Genomic DNA, 19,743 nt, shown 5'->3' with positions numbered 1-19,743 from the left:
TTTGGAAAATCTCCCTCTCTCTGTGCAGATACTCAGGCTATGGACTGAAGTAGTACACAGACTCTCTATACCATTTATTTAAAACACCAAAATAGGGAAATAAAACAATCATGGATCCAAAAACTCCACCACAAAGCACGACCCATTATTCCTCTACACTAAATTGTGAAGTCAAGACAGAGACCCTTTATATAAAATGAAAGAGCAGAGAAACTCTCAGCATAGCTACTCAGCTTACTTCCCTACAGAGAATCATCATAGGGATCACCTGATATAGTTGACTTCGGGCAAGGTCTCTATGTTAGTGTAAGTTTTATCTTGATAAGCTGTTCTTTCTGTGCACAATTACATACAGTTAATCATTTCTACTTAGAAACATTTAAAATGTGTCATAAGACATAAATATTGCAACAAAAAGTGATATACTGAACATAATCCAGTAGGATTCTTTTCACTAGTTAATTTTCTCATAAATCTAACTTCACTCTGATATTTTAACGTTATATTTAGCATATACATTATTTTCTACATTCACTAGGAAGTCCCCTTCTATCACAATAACATAGGTTTAAGTTATTTCAGTTGATTATAAGATCTTTGCTTCCAATTGGAATTGAAAATTACTAAAATTAAATTTTGTCAGCCAGGCACTCTAGATTGGAAAAAAAGATTGCTCTATTTATGTTTCTCCCCTTTCCTTCCAAAACAGGTGATGCTGCTTAGATTCTTTTTCCAGTCTAGTTTGCATTTAACTTGACTGCTGATGATGTACCTCTAATTTGTAATTTAAACTGATTACTGATGACGTACATGTATTTATAGTGAACCCTATAATCAGTTAGCTTGCATTTACAAATGTGTAAGAATTTGGGTTCCTTAATTCAAAATGCCTGAAAGGGATCTGACTTTTCAGGGAAGGCTGAACTTTCACTCTCTGAAAAGCAAGCCCCTTTAAAATGGTTGTGGTTGACTGTGGTTAAATACCTAATAACGGAAACATGCACAATCACTGCTCACTTTTGAACAGACATTTTTTACGCCATCTTTCTCTTCATTGTAGTATTTATTTATTTATTTTGGTAGAAATCTTGGCTTTAAATACATTTCTCATGACCTCTTTAGGACAATTAAATCTCTGTCTCAGTATAACATCTTGTAAGTGCTTTTGATATACCAGCAGGTCTTTTGTGGTTTTGGGGGGGTTTTTTTGTTTGTTTGTTTGTTTTTGAGTTTGTATACTTTATTCTGCATTTTTTGTTTTTACGGAAAACTATTACAGTACTTAAAAATGACATCAGTGGAAGAGACCATTATCACAGGGAAATATATCCATCAGCTATATAAATATTGGAAGGAGCCAAGTAATTATAAAATAAAGAAATGATGAAAAGAAAACTTTATAGAGGAAGAGACATTAATCCTGTGATACAGTTCTACAAAGCTGCTTCTGTTATTTCAAGTGTCTCATGTAGATATGATCATTTTCTCTGGTGGAGGTTGGTGTGCTAGATAAAGTAGGCAATGTTCCTCCTTCTATTATTGTGGAACTTGCATTCCCATTGTTATGAATGACAGACCTGCCCAATATTTCAACCAGTGGAAAAACCAATTGTTCGTATGGGTACAACATATGTTTTATGGATAATTTATTTTCTAACTAGCTCTGTTTATTTTTCATCTTGCAAATAGGAGCAAGGGCAAGTCACATAGCTCTTTGACTGCCTATCAGATCCTCTACTTTGCTGGTGGTGGTTGATGTTGGGGGTAAAGGGACTCAGAGCTGAATCATGTAAAAGGTTTTTGTTTTTTTCTTAATGTATTAAGTACTTTCAAGATGGCTCTTTACTAAAGGCAGCAACAGGAGTTTGGTCAGAAGGCTCTTTTTAGTGCAGACAGTTGTCAGTGTCTTTCCACACCTACAGTAGTCAAGGTTAGCCTCTTGACTGCAATGAGCTATCATATGCCGGTGAATTCTAGTCCATAAAAGGTACGTGCAAAAAAAATATATAAAAAAGCATTCTTCAACATGGTTAAAAACTTTGTCTGCACTATACATATACCTATGACAAATCAATAGGATATCACAGAATCAGAGACTGCCATTATATTATTTTTTTCTTCAGAAAATGTATAGATTGTATGGGTACATACATACAGAATATCCATATCTGGGGAGAAATTGATGGCATTTAAAGTCTTGCTGTCTTCATCTATTTTGGTTGGAAGATCATCTACCAAATTATAATGTCTGAGGTAAGCATTGTTATTTAGAACAGTCAATAGCAAGTTCAGCAGTGCAACTCATGATATTAACTGTTTCTTTATTAGAGGAGGGAGAAAGAGGAAAAGCGAGACCAGGAAAAAAAAAGGCAAACCGCTGTGCATTACCCTCTTAGTCAGGGAACGATTTGGGATGCCAGACTAAAGATTACATCAGTACGATCCAGTCAGCTCTCCATTATGCACAAATCCACTCCCACCCCAGCGTGTTACCCTGTAGCTGTCTGAGCAGGTGGAGAGAGCGACACAAACACAACACCAAGAGCAGGAAGGGTTAAAGGCATCATCGCAGCCATTAGAGGGAAAAGTTGAAGCGATGCAAGCCATGTAGACTCCTCTCCCCCCCTCCCTCCCTGCCAGTCTCCCCCACTCCCCACTTCCCAAGCCGGATCACTGTTTAGGGAGGGCAGTCATCACGCAATCCTGAGCAGCAGGAGCTGACGTTGGACGGAGCTGCCAGGTAGCTGGGGAAAAAAAAGGCACAGAAGGCAGCTGATCCCCACTTTCCATCGGTTTCTGAGTCTGGATCTGGACTTCAAGCATCACAGCGCCCGCGCCAGCTGATCTGAACCTCAGTGTATTACAATCCCCGCTCTTCCCAGAGACAAGATTGCACTGAGTAGCAGAATGCGAGCAGTGTCGCAGCCAGGGCTACAGCATCCAGCCGCTTTGTAATTTATCCCCCCCTCCCATCCCTCCTCCTCCCTTGTATTATTCCTTTCTTTGAGGGCACCTTTGGCTTTTGTTACCCTGATGTGACTTTTTCTTCGCTTTGGAATGATGGGGATCTTTCTGGCTTATGTTGGATTCATTTTCTTTTCAGTGATGTATATTCAGCAAGGACTTTCCACCCAAGGTAAGATCGCTCGTTATTCAACGTCTGCGGGGACGTGTTTCATGAGCTTCTGAGCCGAGCTTGAAGCCGACGGGGAGGGGGAATGTGGCTTAGGAATGGTATGGAAACAGCAAGAGAGGAAGGAGAAGTTTCCCCAAAGTGAGCATAAAACAGACTTATCTTACTGGATTTCAGAGAAGAGAGAAAAAGAAAGACTCTGGAAAAAGAAAAACAAAAAACAAAAACCCGCTGTGCATGTGTGTGTCTCTGTGTGTGCACGCGTGTATTTTTGTGTGCGTGTGCTTTCAATAAATGGACATACACGCGTGTTTGGTTTGTGTGTATATATGTCTGTGCACAATGCATTCCCACCCATGCATGCATAATTATTGCATTCACAAGGAGAATAGGATGCCTAGTCGAATGCCTCCCTTGCCTATCGCAATCTATAGGGGATTTGGTTCCCCTTTCCCTTCTTTTCTGTCATGTTGTGATTCTCCTGCTCAGACCCCTCTTTCCCTTCGGTGACTACGTGTATTCCTCAAAAAGATGGACCTCTTTGAAGCCCCCGCGAACAGGCGCGTCTCGCATCCCAAGCAGCCCTGGCTCTGCAGAATCCAGTTGTTTGGGACTTTAAGGGCTGCAGTGAACATTTCAGCACCATGGACAGGTCGTACCCGGCTGCCCGCTGAGCACTGCACCAGCTCTGCAAACACTACTCCTCTTGGGTTTTGTCGAGCACTGACCAAGGAGGAAAACTTCTTTTAATTTTTAAGTAGGCAAAATGAAAGATCCCTTTGCCTGTTCATTGCAAGCCCTGGCCCAATATCATGTAGGGTTTTACAAATGCCTTGAAAATAAATAAAATGATCGCAGCCTTTAGAAAGTCTGTTTCAAGGAATATGAATTTAAAAGTGAAACGGGTCCATTATATTCCCAAATCATCCCTCAGATCCAAGGATTCACATAACCATATTAGATGCATTGGATAGAAAGGCATGCAGTCCAAATGCTTCCTCCTAAGCTTGGTAATATGCCCAAATCAACTTGTAACAGCTGGCAATGGAAAACTACCTGGTGAATTATTTGAGCAACGATTCTAATCATGCCCAGCATTTCTTTGATTTGAAGCACAGGGTTTATTTATTTATTTCCTCATCCATTTGCTTGGTTTCCCAGTTTCCTGGCCAATGTGGGTTCCATAGGGTTGCACTGTTTTGAAGGAAGGTTCATACAAGCCTAGGAGAGTGCAGGGAGGCATGATGATGATGGGGTCTTAAAATACACCCATCTGTATGATTTTCTCTGAAGGGTGCTTCTACTGAGAGGACACAGTCATACTGCAGGGGATATCAAAATGAAGGTTAGTTTTTGAAAAGTGTGTACTAGGACAGAGGATGGTCAGAAATAGCCATGTTTCCGTTTTCCTGGTTAAGAATACAAGCTAAAGAATAAGTAACGACCATGACGTGCTTGAAATGTGGACTTTGAGGAGTGATCATAACCCCTCTCCTTAAAACCCTGCGTATTTAAAATCTGTATTTCCGATAGCAACTCAAGGGTCTAATAATTCACAGGCTCACGTACTGACTACAGTAAATCGGCTGGGCTGGTTGTCCCAATTGGTTTGTACTGAATCCCTCAGCGAGTTGGGTGAATATTTGGATATAATTATCTGTAACTTTGCTCACCCCAGGGAACCTTCCCTGGTGTATGTAGCCCTCACATCAGCGGGACGCGAGTACAAGATGGGGGAGTATAGTGAAGAAAATCTGCACCTGTGTGAGAGAGAAAGGGTGGGTTCCTGGGGGAGGGCAGGCTAAGGAGAAAAGAAATGGGGAAAGGGGATCAGAAAGAGACAACGGAGACATGAGGAGTGGGTGGGGAGAAGAAGAGGAGCAGCCGGGAAAAAATGCAGGGAGAAGGAAAGTAAGGGAGAGGGGGCAAAACCCAGGAGAAAACAGGGAGAGGAGAAGAGAGAGGGAGGCAGATCCCAGTAAGCTGTGCCTTTGTTTTGCAGCAAAATTCACCGAGTTCCCCCGAAATGTCACCGCCACCGAAGGGCAGAACGTGGAGATGTCTTGCGCCTTCCAGAGCGGCTCCGCCTCGGTGTACCTCGAGATCCAGTGGTGGTTCCTGCGGGCCGCCGAGGACCAGGAGGCCGGAGCCGAGGTGACGGGCACTCAGGTACTGATGCGCTGCCGAGGGAGGGGGAATACGGAGAGGGGCAGGGAGGTGCTGGGTCTCCCCGAAGGCTCCGGTCGGTCCTGCCCAGGCCAGGGCACGGGACCTCCTTCAGATCAGAGGGAGACCACACGGATCGCCCAAAACCCGGGTCTCTATTTCTAAGAGCGCATGCTAAAAGGCTGCTGCACGCGGGGATTTAGTTCCCCAATGGCAAAGATCGGCGATCAGTGCCTCATTAGTGCAATGCAATGTGCAGGTCTGACTACTCCCGCCCGAGTGCAGCTGCAGGAAGAGGAGCGGGGAGGGCACACGCCCTGCAAGGGAAGGTGCAGGACTGTAGTCTTCAAAGGCGAACACCCAGGGCACTGACCAGATCGCTTCCTTTTAAGGAACCTCCCCGGGCCCCTTCCGTTGGATTGCTAGTCACCAGTCCTGATCATCTTAAATAGCATGAAAACACGTATGCCGTGCAGAATAGCATGAAAAATGTATTCCATGCAGGATTTCAGGACAACCCCACAGGAACCTACGTGGTTTAGCTTTTCCAAGGTGGGATCAAGCCTGCCTTCGCTGTCAGCGTTTTCCCTGAGATAGGAGTGAGGGATCTGTGCCCTGTCTCAACAAGCTCTTCCCCCTTCTGTTCTCATTCACAAAGGTCTGTAAACTCAGGATCCACGCTGAAGCCAAACAGCACAGGAGAGCAGTCCAGAGCTGCATCCTAAACCAAGGCAATATCCCTCTGTTCTGGTTTCCAGGAGAGTGTGTGGTGTCAGTGAGCCCCAGCCCTTTCATGCTCGCTGCTGGGAGAGCTGTAGCAGAAAACTGATTTGGAATTGTTCACTTCAGTTATTTTTTCTTTCTTTCTTTCCAAGTCTGCCAGCCCTTTGCAGCACACAGGAATGTGTTTTGGCCCGTAGGTGGCACACTTAGCATGCAAGTGTTCTCAGACAGAGGCTGCCTGTTGGCTCTGCCTTAATGATTAGCTTGCAGAAGGCACAGCAGCCTGGCACTGCATGCAGCTTGTCACAAATGTTATTCTTTCCCAACAGGTGGAGCTCTTACCAGAGAGAGACTTGGACAATGATGGAACAAAGATAAGCGTAAGTATATGGCAAATGAGAGATCATTGCTAGCACTTAGTTGTTTTTCACTTATCATTAATTAGCATGTATCCAAGACCTGTGGGCTGTGTACTAACTGTCAATACTGTTGAGTTCCTGGGCTCCTCTTGCCTTACTTTGAGTCTAGTTCCTCTGTAAGAGGGGAGTAGACAGAGATGCTTTCCTGGCAGTTACTATAAGGGCACATCAGCAAGAAAATTCAATTAGTAAACATAGCTTTTTTTGTTTGTTTGTTTGATTTTTTTTTGTTTTGGGGTTGTTGTTTTTTTGGTTTCTTCACTGGCATCTTGTGGTCACAGAAACAACACAGATCTGATGAGTTTATTAAATTACATTGTTTAAAAAACCCTTAACCAAAGCAAAATATAGGACTAGAACATGTTCCCAAGATATGTGTGAATATTCTCTAGCCTGTGAATGTGAATAAGGCAGATTTCTTTCATCCACATTACTGCTCCTTCCATATTCTGCACACATGTGCATACACACAGTTTGCAAGACTGAAGAGGGTTTTCCATGGAGCTTGGATCTGCCAGGAGACAGTACTGAGTATACTGAAGGCAGGGAGTGGTGTGCCACACATTGGGTAATGGTGAAGTCAGAGTTCCCTTTGTACCTGTCTGTAGAATTCAGCAAGAATGATCATTCTAACTGCCCCTGCATTATTTTGTTCATGGAGTCTCTTCATGGTCCCCATAGTACGGTGTCATCAGAGTAATCATGCCAGACACTGAAGAAGGGGTTATAGGGATAATGACATGTAAGGGTTTTCCCTTGGGCTGGTCCTGGTTCCCTTGGGATTCCCCAGGATTTCTGCAAAGGGTGAGTGTACATGACTCATTCAGTAGTGAAGAACTGCTGCTCCCTTCAGCCCCTCTTCCCAGCAAAGAGAACTCTCATGAAGGTAGACTAACTTGGTTCTGCTGAGCCAGAACAGTTTATCTTCCCTTTGGATGTACCAAGGGAGGGAATGATACGGCTTCAGAATTCTAAATTAGAATTAAATTCTGAAATTTCTTTCAAGTTGGCATTTCCCTTCTGCTTAGTATATGGCTATTTACACAGGTGATTTAAAAAAAAATACTTCTAGCTGGTGGGAAACAGATATTACTGCGACTGTGAAAAGGTTTCATCCAGTACAAGCGCCATAATGCAGCTGTTATTTGGGCAAAGCCCTAGTGACTTCAATGGGTGTTTCTCCTGAGTGAGACCTGCAGGGTCAGAGTCAATAAGGCTAGATTTAATAATTAGCTAATCTGTCTGAATTACAAGTCAGACAGTGTAGGAAAAGGGGTATGCAGAAAAAGGAAGATGTGGGTCCATTTCCTTTCCTTTGCACACCTTTCTGGAACGCTAGATCAGTAGGTTCTGTGCTCAGAGAGGTGAAGGGACTGTTCTGTCAGAGTCCCCCAGGGAATTTGAGGAGGCAGTGGGTGACTCTGTATGTCCCTCTCCTTACCAGTCAAAGCAGTGGGGATAAGGATTTCCACAAGTTCTGGAAGCATTGTTCATTTTAGATGGGAAACCAAAGGCATAATTTCACCCTAAATCAACAGCAGGAATATCAACTGCAATATCGGCAAATCATTTAAGATTCAATCCTGTATTCCATTCTTGGATGCATAGCACTAATTAAAGTTTGGTTGCAGCATGCATTTGTTCATTTCACATTAATAACTGCATATGTTTTGACCATAGTCCTTTTTCTCACCCTTTCCGTGTTCCTATAAACCTTACACTGTAAACCTCTTATAACATGGTCCATGTCTTTAACAGTTTTTGTACAGTGCCTGGCTTAATAAGACCCAGATCGTGATTTGGCCTTTTTGGGGGGAACTACTGATTAATTTACTTCTTTCTCAGTATCTGCTTATTCACAATTCCCTTTGAAGGCCATAGGAATTTTGATTTCATAAAAATTGTAGATTATGGCCCATCTTGAATTGTTTAAAATCCTAGCTATCTTCAGGTTAATAACGTTCATCTCATTTTGTGTGCCAATATTATCAAATACTGCACTGATGGCATGCAGTCAAATTTTTTTTATAAGCTTAAGTAAAATATATTTACTTGCTTTAAAATGTATATATCAAATTGGTCTTCTAAATATTCTTGCTATAAAAAGTGGTTATTTTTTCTTGAATGCATATGTAGAAATCCCATTAATGTTAATGAAATCTATCTATACCATAGGAAGAATACAGTTTTAAGGACACTTGGCAAATTCCTACAAAAAGATGGCATTGTGTGAGGTATTGGGCTCATCTGGAAATATACCATATGTATGCAGAAACACATCATTTTTTTGGAATTTGGAACAAGAAAACATATAAAATGAAACAACCTTATCTTAATACCATTTCTACTTTTCAAATGCAAGCAAAAAGTAAATTCTCACTTCCTCCTCTGAAGTGCCAATGATTTTGCTTATAATTGAAGGTAGAATTTGGTCTGTATGTCTGATTTAAGATTATGTTGAGTTTCATATTTCTTTGAAACTATTTTCATTTTGACCTGATTAAAATAGATATTTTATTATTACTATTTAATACGGTTGAAATAAATAATCAGCCGGCACCTCTTGTGTATATAATATTATACTTGAAACTCCTCATCTGTTTTTTAGGTATAATTTATCAAACAACATACTTGCTCTACAAAGAGGGAAACTATAATTTTTTTGTTGTAAGTTCATCTCATTTCATAGTGTGATCCATAAGTATTGTCCTTCATGTAGTATATTAGGCAGAATAAATCTGTTGCCAATACTGGGGATGACAATATGCTAAACTATTAGGCACAATATGTTGAATAATCATAAATAGCATATGCCTGGTTGCAATCTAACTTTCTCTATGATCTGTCACATCTTCATTATCCTAATGTTTCCCTGCTGCTTGCCATCTTCATCCTTTTGCTACTGTATGGAATAAAGCTACATTTGCAGCTGAATTTATATAATGGATATTGGTGGCAAAACCAAGGCAGACTGCAGGGCTCTCTCAAGATCATATTTGTCAGTTCTGATGATCCCTTCAGCTCGTTTTTTTGTGGGGCCACATCTATAAAAACCGTGGTCAGCAATCATCACCATAAAATAATAGCCTATTAATTAAATATAAGTGACTCAAAGGAACGAGGTATACAAAGAAAGGACTCTGCTACTTTTTCCTGTATCTCTTGGTACCTTTGACTTTTGAGTAAATTGCAATGTCTTGTTCCATATTCAAAAATGCATGATTTGTGTTTTGAAATTAATTATACAAGATGAAAAATATGTTATATTGCATTAGGATATCAAAGACTGCATTGAATGGTTTTGTATTAACTAAATCTTTCTAACAAAACAATACATACTCTGTGTTATGTATTGTCAAATCACCAAAATGTCACATTCTTTTAATATATGTATGCTTTTGTATATAATAGATTTTTTTTTTTAAATAGCTACGTATCTTGGTGGCCTCATAAATACAGCTGAAAACAAAAGCAACAAGGCTTTGGACAAGTCTGATGTGGAGAAATTCTATGTGCAGTGATAATTTTTAACACAGTGAAGAGTACAAGATAATCTAATAAATTGTTAAAGAAGCTTAAATATTGGCAAACATCTCCAACAAGATTGTTAATGAACCAGCTCAAGAGTTGAATGATTCAATAAAGTCATGTAATTGGAAAGATTTAACCAACAAAATTCAGCGATATCAGGTTTATGTAAGAAAGCTCATTAACAATGTTCATGATCTTGGAGAATTAATTAAAAAGAATGTGAAAGTTCAGGTTGTTTGTCTGAAACCAATTAACACTCAGAACACATCATACAAAACAGTTTTGGAAATAAAGCACTAATCTTCTATATGAATATAAGGAACTATATTTACCCCCAGTGGAACTTTCCTGAAATTAGCTAGTTTTGCTCCTGATTAATTTGGCATGCAGTCTTTTAGAATAGTCACACTCGGTGTCTCAGGATATTCTGTCTGGAGAAAGAATGTTGGAATGATAATGTCTAATGTGTTTTTCCTTTTTCCTGGAAAATTTGCAGACAGTGAAAGTACAAGGGAATGACATCTCCCACAAGCTGCAGATTTCAAAAGTGAGGAAAAAGGATGAAGGCTTGTATGAGTGCAGGGTGACAGATGCCAACTATGGAGACCTTCAGGAATACAAGGCTCAGGCATTTCTCAAAGTCAATGCGAATAGCCACTCTCGGCGAATGCAGGCCTTTGAAGCATCCCCAATGTGGTTGCAAGATGTGAAACCTCGCAAGAACATCTCAGCAGCTGTTCCAAGTAGCAACCATAACTCTGCCAATCAGCGTGTGCGCTCCACTTCCAGCCCTGAAGCAGCAGCCAAAATCCCAAAACAAAGTCCACAATCAGGTATGGAAGAGCATTTTGAGCATTTCATTTTACTTCTGACCAGCATTCAACAAGAACTTAAATAGAATAATGAAAAGTTGTGACTCAGAAAAAAAAAATGGTGCCCAATATGTACATTTTTATATCCAGTACAACCTCATTATATAATAAATCCTGTTTATTGACAACCCTTCATTTTACAATCCCAACGAGAGGCACCTTTTTTTTTTTTCATTATTGTGATGTAGCAAATTGACTAACCCTATTACAGTGAATCCTCTCTTTTAATTAACTTTTCCCATGGGAGGTTCTTATAAAAGAGATTGTACTGAATATTTCTTTTTACATGCTAGGCACAATAAATTGAAAACATGACAGGAAGCATTTTCAAATGTCTTAGTCTAATTCCTGTTTTCAAAGTGGTTTGGACATCACGAAACCTAAGCGTTAGTGAATGTCAATGAGAAATAGAACTTGTCTACATACAAAAGCTACAATATTGTAAGGTAGATTCTGAATTAACAGTATGATAAATTAATACCCTAGTTTGGTGCATGATAAAGTCCCTGTGGGTACATGAACAGATGCTATTAGCGTGGAGCAATAAACTAGGGTGTATATCACTCCAGAGTAAATTGCTCCTGGGAGCTGCATTTACATGTGTGCCCAGGACCATGGTTCATTGAGCTGGGTTGGAGCAGCCTGACCCAGCTCAACTTATTGCAGAATGGCTGGCTGGGGCATGAGGGTGCCCCAGTGTGGAGCTAGCCGGCAGGCACCCTCTTGCCCCAGCCAGACCTATCAGCATTTACATGTGTGTTGCTGCACACTAAAGAATGCCACCATAGAATAGTACTTCTGCTTACAAGTACTAGCCTACGGTGGAGTTAATTAGTTTACTGAGGCCTAATAGGGTTGCATGTGTAGGCACTGAGACTTTAATGTATAGCTAATTAGGCAGCTCTGCAGTAAGTCTCATGCACATGTGCCCTCCATAGTCAAGCCCCTAAGTTTATAAGTGCCTACACCACTTTGGAAGATTAGCCTTTGATTCCAAAGTCACTTAAATATTTTTTAAATTTCTGTCCTTCACAGGAAACCTTCATAGGAGAAGTTTCAGGGATAATTTGGATTTGCCAGATTTGTCAGTTTTTAGAACACTAAAGGTTTGATCCAAAGCTTAAATGGATTTTGGATCAGGCAATGCCTCATCGTCTGTTACAGAGAAACTGCTAAACTATTTAATTTGAGTACTTTTGTCTATTGCTTTATAAATAGGCTATATGAGATTGAGCCTTTATCATTGCATTCCCCACAGGGAATGCCAAAATTATGCAAAGACACATATACATTGTGTGACCTTCCACCATTATATGCTACTGATGGCAATGGAAAGGGAATGAGGAAACAACACATTTGGGAATGATCAAAACAAGCTTCTTGAAACTGCAAAGCAATCAAAAAATGTTCTGAAAAGGCGGTTGTGCAAGTTAAAGCTTTTCTGGGTTACGTCCATTTACAGAACAAGGGAAACGCTGAGAAAGTATTCAAGGACATCTCCAACTTTAAACAAATGAGCAAAGCTGACTGAAAATGTTCTGAGTGAACACCAGAAAATACCACTTCATCAAATCCAACTTTTCCCATGGGAATGTATTTATTATTATTTACAAGAGGCTTTTATTTATCTTTTTTTTTTACGTCAAAATTAAAAGGAAAATTTGATTTGATTGAGATGATATTTGCTTTGATTCTTTCAGTTGATGCTATACCAAGCTTTTTGTGTAATTTTCATTTCACAGGAGATTTAGGAAGCCTTCAGTTTTATTTTGATTTGAAAAAAAACCAACACATTTTAAAATAGAAGAATTTCCTATAAAATGCAAATTGTGGTTCCCAATCAACTCTGCATGAACTCAATTATAATCTGTTATGAGCTTAAAGTTAGATGTGTGCTAACAAACCTTGCTGAATTGTAGTGAGAGTGTACCTGCAGTGGGTAGTCTATTGAACCAAGCTGGGAGCAACACAGGCATAAAATATTCATTTTTTCCTATAATTAATCCATTGCTTTGCCCTGTTAAGGTCTGGTCCTGCCAGTAATCTGGACACTGTTCTTTATTAGTATTCTGAATTTATAAAGTTTTGAATATATGATTATATCTCACAGAGGGCTTTCTTTTGACATCAAGAAGCACTCCTATATTCTTGCTCCACCTTTTTTCCAACAGCAATACTTAGTAGACCAAGGTTAGACTAGTCTACTGATCAAATATTACAGATTTAATCTCTTATCTTCACTCATGATTTGTGATGAAACAGATTTTTGCTCTGCTTACAAGCTGACACTTGAGTCCCTGGCACAAATTAATTTAATGGTGCAATGGGATATGATCCCTGATTTCAACAATTGTGCCTCCTGCCAAGTCACACACACATAATGGGAGGCACAATTTGGGGATCAGGGATTTGCCCTTGACAGCTGCCAGTCCAGGGCAATCCAGGGTCATCACCATGAGCTCCCAAGGCAAGTTGAGGCTTTTTTGGAGAACTGGGGTCAGTTGCAGACCAGGTCTGGCCAGGCCAGTGCTGGCAATGTTGTCAACAGGCAGTTGGAGACTAGGGTCCAGGTCTCATTTCAACTTTATGTCCAGGTCTCATTTCAACTGATGACTCTCAGCTGACTGTTGGATATCTTGTCTGGACAACCTCAGAGTATGAACATGCCATGCATTCAATTAAGGTGCCATACTAAACATCCATAACAATGTTCTACATTATATGTGGAACATTTTTATGGCTAGCTTGCCATTTTATGGACTATAAACTAGGTGTGCATGTATCATTCTTGTCATTTATGGTGTGATTAACATGCTAATCACAGTATAAATATGAAGTATGGAGGGGCCGTCAGTTCATAAAGGGTCAAATAACGCCAATCATAGATAAAGCTCAAAATATTTGATGTTGTATTCTGGTTCCATCAGAAAGTGCCATAATATAACTGACAGTGCAGTTTTTTTGCCAATAATTTAACTTTTGAGGGTCAACATTTATTTTTCCTCATTCTGAAAAAATAACCTGATATATTTTGGTGATCTTATAGATCCAACTTTTCCTTTCTTTATTTGTCAGTTGAGAATTTGGACATAATTAACTTAGTGCAGTAATTTCAGCTGAGGATGGGAAGGTATCCACCTTTGAGAAATCAGACTGGCAGAAGGCAGATTGTAAATACAGGCAGGCACACAGTAAATGTTCTTTCTTAATAAGGTGTTTAATCAACATGTGTCTACCACAGGGTTTTTATGTAGTCAAAAGAAAATGAATCCTTTTTCCCATACTTCAATTTAGTACTTAAGATGCTGGTATGAGAACAGACATCGTTCTGCTTGATTACATTGCATGTCATTAACATCTATTCTGCAGAATGGAAATATTGTTTAAAAAATACAGCATTCTTGTATAATTCAAATGTTTGTGTGGGATAACTCTGATCCCCTCACTCATTTGAGTAGGGCCCTAACTTCAGTGGGATTATCTGAAGAATAAGCATTATTCAGGATAGATGATGGGTATCAGAATTTAGGCCAGTGTTGTCTTCCTTTTTGCCTTGTAGGAAATTCTCTTATGTTTATAAGCACATTGAAGAGAAATGTTGGTTTTATAATGAAGAAAAAAAATGACTTGGGAATTAAGAAGAGAGCAACTTTCACATATTTTGCAAGCATAGCTATGGGGTAGGACAGATCAGTTCCTTTTGATGGCAGGAATATTCTTTTTCTCCAAAATGTATATCTAAAGGGTACATATCACTTTGTTGAACTCTTTCATTGCTGATTCCTACTATAAAATTCTACAAAGTGTCAGTTTTGCACTGGCAATAAAGATCTAAAAGGTACCACAAGAGAAGCATTTATCATATCCAGAGTAGGCACCACTATTTAAAGAAAATCATAATTTGCAAAATATTATCATAGAGAAGTATCTGAGGGTACTGCTTTTACCCAGGCAAGAGAATATCTGTGATAGTTGTGAGAGGACTGTGTAGCAATGGTTGATAAATAATGAATTTTAATAGGCTTGTGTATATTTCTGTGGTACTTGTGTATCCTTTACTGACCTCACAGGATGTTGTGAAGCTTAACTAATAAACAGCTGTGCAGTATTTCAAGAGAAACTCTGATATGAAGGCTATAAAAGTGAAAAGGATTAATTATGGCACGCAATGTTCTTTGCAAGCTTTTGGGCATAAATGCCCTTCTTCAGATATAAGGAGACTCTGCTGGTGTTACGTTCACCAAAGTAGAAAAGAAGTGGGTGTGGCGGTCAGTACAGTTGAGGTCTTGGAACGTATCCCTATTTGTTACACTGTAAAGTGGGTTCCCTTTATGTGAATTTGAGTTGTACACCATTTTCCAGGAAAGCATGTACAGCATAAAGCAAGGGAAACTTGTATACAATTACCTGTGGGTACCCACTTTTCACAAGACAATCACTCCCTCTCCTATCTCTCAGTTCTAATCCTCAAAGGGAATTTACAAAGCACCTTTCATAGATGAGCCTACAAATTTAACTTAATAAATCTACTGGATACAAAACATTATGGACAAAAAATATAGACATTGAATTTATGACACATTACAACCTGCCTATCATTTGATAACCCCAGGGAACCTGCCTGCAGCTGACCATTTAGATGCCTTCACACATTTCCCTCTCTCCCTGCCCCTCCCCTCCTATCTCTACTTATCATCTTGCAAACTACCACTCATTTGCATTTTCACAGACCTGCATGTTGTAAATTAGCTTCTTTTAGACCTTGGAGAACACATAACACCAGCAGAGTCTCCCTATGCCTGAAGAAGGGCATTTGTGCCTGGAAGCTTGCAAAGAACATCTTTTCCAACTATTTAGTTGGTCTAATAACAGATACCACATCTACCTAAGAACCTTGCCTGCCTTACACCAACATGGCTACAACCAACAACACTGCAAAATTATTTATTATTGTTTGTAAGCTAAACAGCCATACAATACAGAAAGTGTGGAAAATAATTATTAGAACATATATAAAATGAAAAAAAAACAAACCCTAAACAAACATTAAATGTCTATTGAAACTGGAGGGAGAAGCCAGGAATGCAAAAGTCAAAGCTGTCACAGCTTGACCCTTTTATTTCATATTCATGGTCTGTTGCAAATGAAGTCTGCCATAACAACATAACACCAACCTGAGTAATGTGACAGACTAATCTGCATACATTCAGAAAGTGTCCCATGTAGGTGGAGTGATAGACACTTTTTCTGCATAATACATAACAGCATATTATGTTCCAAAAGTAAAATTACACATTTAATTTATCAAAATTTCTCATAAATCTAAGCACTGGAGTAATTAGCCAGGGGTCAAACTTCTAAAAGAATCATTTTCCAGCAAAAAGAAGCCAATGAAGCTACAGACTGAGCTTAATTTTGTTTTTTTCATGGGAGTTAATCTAGAATAACTCCATTTACTTGAGTGGCTCCAGATTCACATCAGTGTTACTGACTGCAGAATGTGACTTGGTGACAGTATGTACCTCTCAGAAACTATTCCCAATCCAATGAACCTCTGACAGAGGATCCAAGCAGGCTACTGGCTACAACTCAGTGGGTTTTTTTCAGAGTCATCGTCACCAAGCACAAAGGGTATTTGGCTACATATAAGAAAATCATGCCAGGTCCAAATTGTGACTGTTTACAATTAGACTCTTACTTGTTTCCTGAAGGAACTGATCCAGCCACAGAATTAGCTATATGGCCAGAGCTACCTTTGCTTCCCTTAACTATTTTGCTATTTTAGAAAGGAGATATGTGCAAAGCAATTCCTCAGATACCTGTAGTGCTTTGATGTGTAATTTATGAGAGGGCAAAGAAGGGAAGGCAGGTCTTGGCATCTTACAGAACCAAATGAATTCTAGAAATCAGGAAATACTGCAACAGTTCACAGTATTTGGCAGGAGGGTGACAGGAGGGGATATGAAATACTCTGGTAGCCAGTAGATCTTGATAAAATGGATGGAAATTGCCTACCCAGGTTTGGGTCTGAGAAACCCTGTGATTTGATTGGACCAGGTCAGCATGCAGGCACAAGGCACGGGAGACGAGACAGGTACATATTCCCAAACTGTAGAATATGCACCATGATTTTTATGTCTTCTATCTGTATATCTCTATATACAGTCAATCTACAAAAAGTCTTCACCCTGGTTGTAACATGTCAGGGCCCCAGTGCCTGCGATGCCCCCAGGTGGCTCTGTGACTGTGCCCCTTTCCACCCCTAGGGTGCTTTACTGTCTCTCCTGCCGTGCCTTGATGAAAATATCAATGAATAGGGAGGGTGCCCACAGGCTTTTGCGTGGCCTCAGTCCAACTGGACCCTGCTAGTCTGTCTGTGCTCAGGCCCCTTCCTGGGCTTCACTAGTCCTTATGCCCCTTGCTAGGCCTCACTTTGTAACTGTGTCACCGAAGGGCACCTCAAGCCTTAAGGGCTAATTGCGTGGCTCCAAATCCGCCCCTTTACCATGCTCCATTCCTTGTGGGTATTATTGTAATGTTGTTCCCTGTGTGGGGCTTCAGCTTCCTAAGCCTCTAACCCTTTAATCTTGCTAGGCCTTCTAGCCTGGGCCCACTGAATCAGGCTGGGCTTTGAGGCTCTAGCTCTGTTTGTCCCTTCTGTCACCGAGCCCCAGGCCCCTGTCTGCCAGGCCCCTGGAACTTGTGTGACTGCACCTTTAATGGCACCAGGCCCCTGGACCCTGTGTGGCTGTGCCTTGCACTCTCTGGCAGCGATGGGCCCAGTAAGTGCTGAGCCTTGAGCCTGAGCCTAGCAGGGTCCAAGGAGATCATGTACCCCTTGAGTACCAATGGGACTTCCTGCCACCCCTATAGTCCCAACCCTAAACCACCAGTCCAAATGATAAAGTAAACACAAGCCCACAAGCTATAACATAACACCAACACAGAAAGGAGGCCTCTTTATGTTTGTAAGAGGGCAAACCTTCCTTACCCTTGGACTGTCATACCTCCCAGCCTGGCTCCTTGTGGGCTCCCTAAGCCTCAGTGTTCCCACAGGCAGCAAAGCGATCAGACCGCTGTCCCTGGGAGCCTCTCCTGGGCAGGAGCTCCTAACCCTGCAGTAAGCAGGGCTAGCCTACTTGCCAGTCCAAATCCCAGGTTTATGTATTCCCAGGGTTCTACCTACTTCTGGGTGTCTGGGTTGGCTGCTAATTGCCTCATTAGCCCTGTTGCCCCAGCAACCGGCAGCTGCTTCCTCCTGCCTAGACTGCAGAGCTCCCTGCCTAGGCTGCTGTTATCTTGGAGTAACAGGGAGCCCTAGGCTCTCTGTTACACAGGTCCTACCTTCACTCCAAGATGACTGACAGAATTCTCACTTATTCAAAGGAAGTATGATTTATTTGGTGCGGATGTTTTTAGGATTGCCGGCAGAATATCTTTAGAAGTCAACATTGTTTGTTCAGCACTGTAAGAAGGCAGGTCAACATTTTTAGTGATTTATTCAACAGAAAAAAAGTACTAGTATTTTTTGTTGTTGCTGTTAAATGCTTTTAAATGCTAATTTCCATAATTCTATCAAAAAGATGATGAATCAGCTATATAATTTCTATTTAAATTAGATATCTTTACATACTATTATTTTTTTCTTATTTTAAGAGCTTACATTGCATTAGCTTTCATAGAAATACAGCAACTATTTTCAGTTATTCTCAAACAATAATTCTCAAATAATACCATTGTGAATTTCTTAGATGATACACATTGGGTGCTTCGACACAAGACGCTGACTTGCACAGTAGCCCAATACTACTGCACAATAGTGTCGCATGGCAAAAACAGTGCCAAGATGCTACTGTTCAGTAGTATTAGGCTACTGTGCAGTAGCATCACTTAAAAGGCATTTGCCAGTGCTACTGTGGAGTAACTCTGGTTATTGTGCATTTATTTAGTACTTGCTTATACAAGTACTAAATAAATACTTAGTAATGACTGCACAATAGCAGCTCATGTAGATGCGTCCAGTAAGAATATATGACCTTAACCTGTAAAGAACTGATCATCTTCAGAGAAGTGCTCTTTGGTTCCATTTGACTTTACTCATAATGCAAGATAGTATAATGACTGAGGGACCAAGATATCTGAACAAAAAAAAGGGAAGAAAAAATTCTCTCTCAAGATATGACTTACACTGACCCAGCAAGTTCTATATTCTTTTTTCGTGACCTATTTTTCTCCTCTAATGATCAACAGTAATCTTTAAACCACTCAAAAATGTGCATACAATATATTAAACATCTATATTAGAAATTTCTAGTTCTAAGGTCCACCTTGGAGTAAATTTTGATGACAAGATTGATTGATTTATTCTGGGATTTCCAAAGAAGATTAAAGGAGTCTCTGAAGGGAAGTTAGATGGTTTTGAAAATCCTTCCTTAATTTTCTTTGTTTCAATTTTGCATAAAGAACAAGGTTTTCCATCTTCCTGGCACCATGGGTGATATTCTTGTCCCAATGAAAATTGCAAAACTCCCATTGACTTCATTGGGGCCAGAATTTCACCTCCTTGCCCACACCCAAAGCCAGAACTGCCTGCTGACTCCCTTCATAGAACTGCCAGTAAGAAAGAAAACATTACAGAATGAAATCTTACCTTGCCTCAGGTTTGCAAAATAGGTTCTGTATTTACCTGATAGGTAAATGCAGAGACCACATTTCTGTGCATCCACATTTCTGCATATCTGCATATCTCTGGGTGTGTCTACACATTCATTAATGCACCATAATTGTGGTGCATTAAGTTTAGTACCTGTAATCACAGGTACTAACAATGCACTGTAATCAGTGCTATTGCGCATTAGCAATGGCACATGCTTTTTAAGTGATGGTAATGCACAGTAGA

General features: G+C 40.3%; 1 protein-coding gene across 2 annotated transcripts in view; it reads left to right on the top strand.

Moving 5' to 3' along the window:
- The first annotated feature begins 2,603 nt into the window (after nt 1-2,603).
- Nucleotides 2,604-19,743, top strand: part of VSTM2A (V-set and transmembrane domain containing 2A) — a 34,226-nt gene continuing 17,086 nt past the window's right edge. For both annotated transcript variants that reach the window (XM_014600635.3, XM_006275261.3), the window contains exons 1-4: nt 2,604-3,136; nt 5,136-5,302; nt 6,352-6,402; nt 10,469-10,805. In XM_014600635.3, coding sequence (XP_014456121.1) covers nt 3,058-3,136; nt 5,136-5,302; nt 6,352-6,402; nt 10,469-10,805 — 634 coding nt within the window. In that variant the 5' untranslated portion in view covers nt 2,604-3,057. The remainder of the gene's footprint in view (nt 3,137-5,135; nt 5,303-6,351; nt 6,403-10,468; nt 10,806-19,743) is intronic.

This window comes from Alligator mississippiensis, chromosome 5 (genome assembly GCF_030867095.1).
Source record: "Alligator mississippiensis isolate rAllMis1 chromosome 5, rAllMis1, whole genome shotgun sequence".
NCBI lineage: Eukaryota > Metazoa > Chordata > Crocodylia > Alligatoridae > Alligator > Alligator mississippiensis.
Note: the sequence above shows the minus strand (reverse complement) of the source record. Positions and strands in the feature narration are given on the sequence as shown.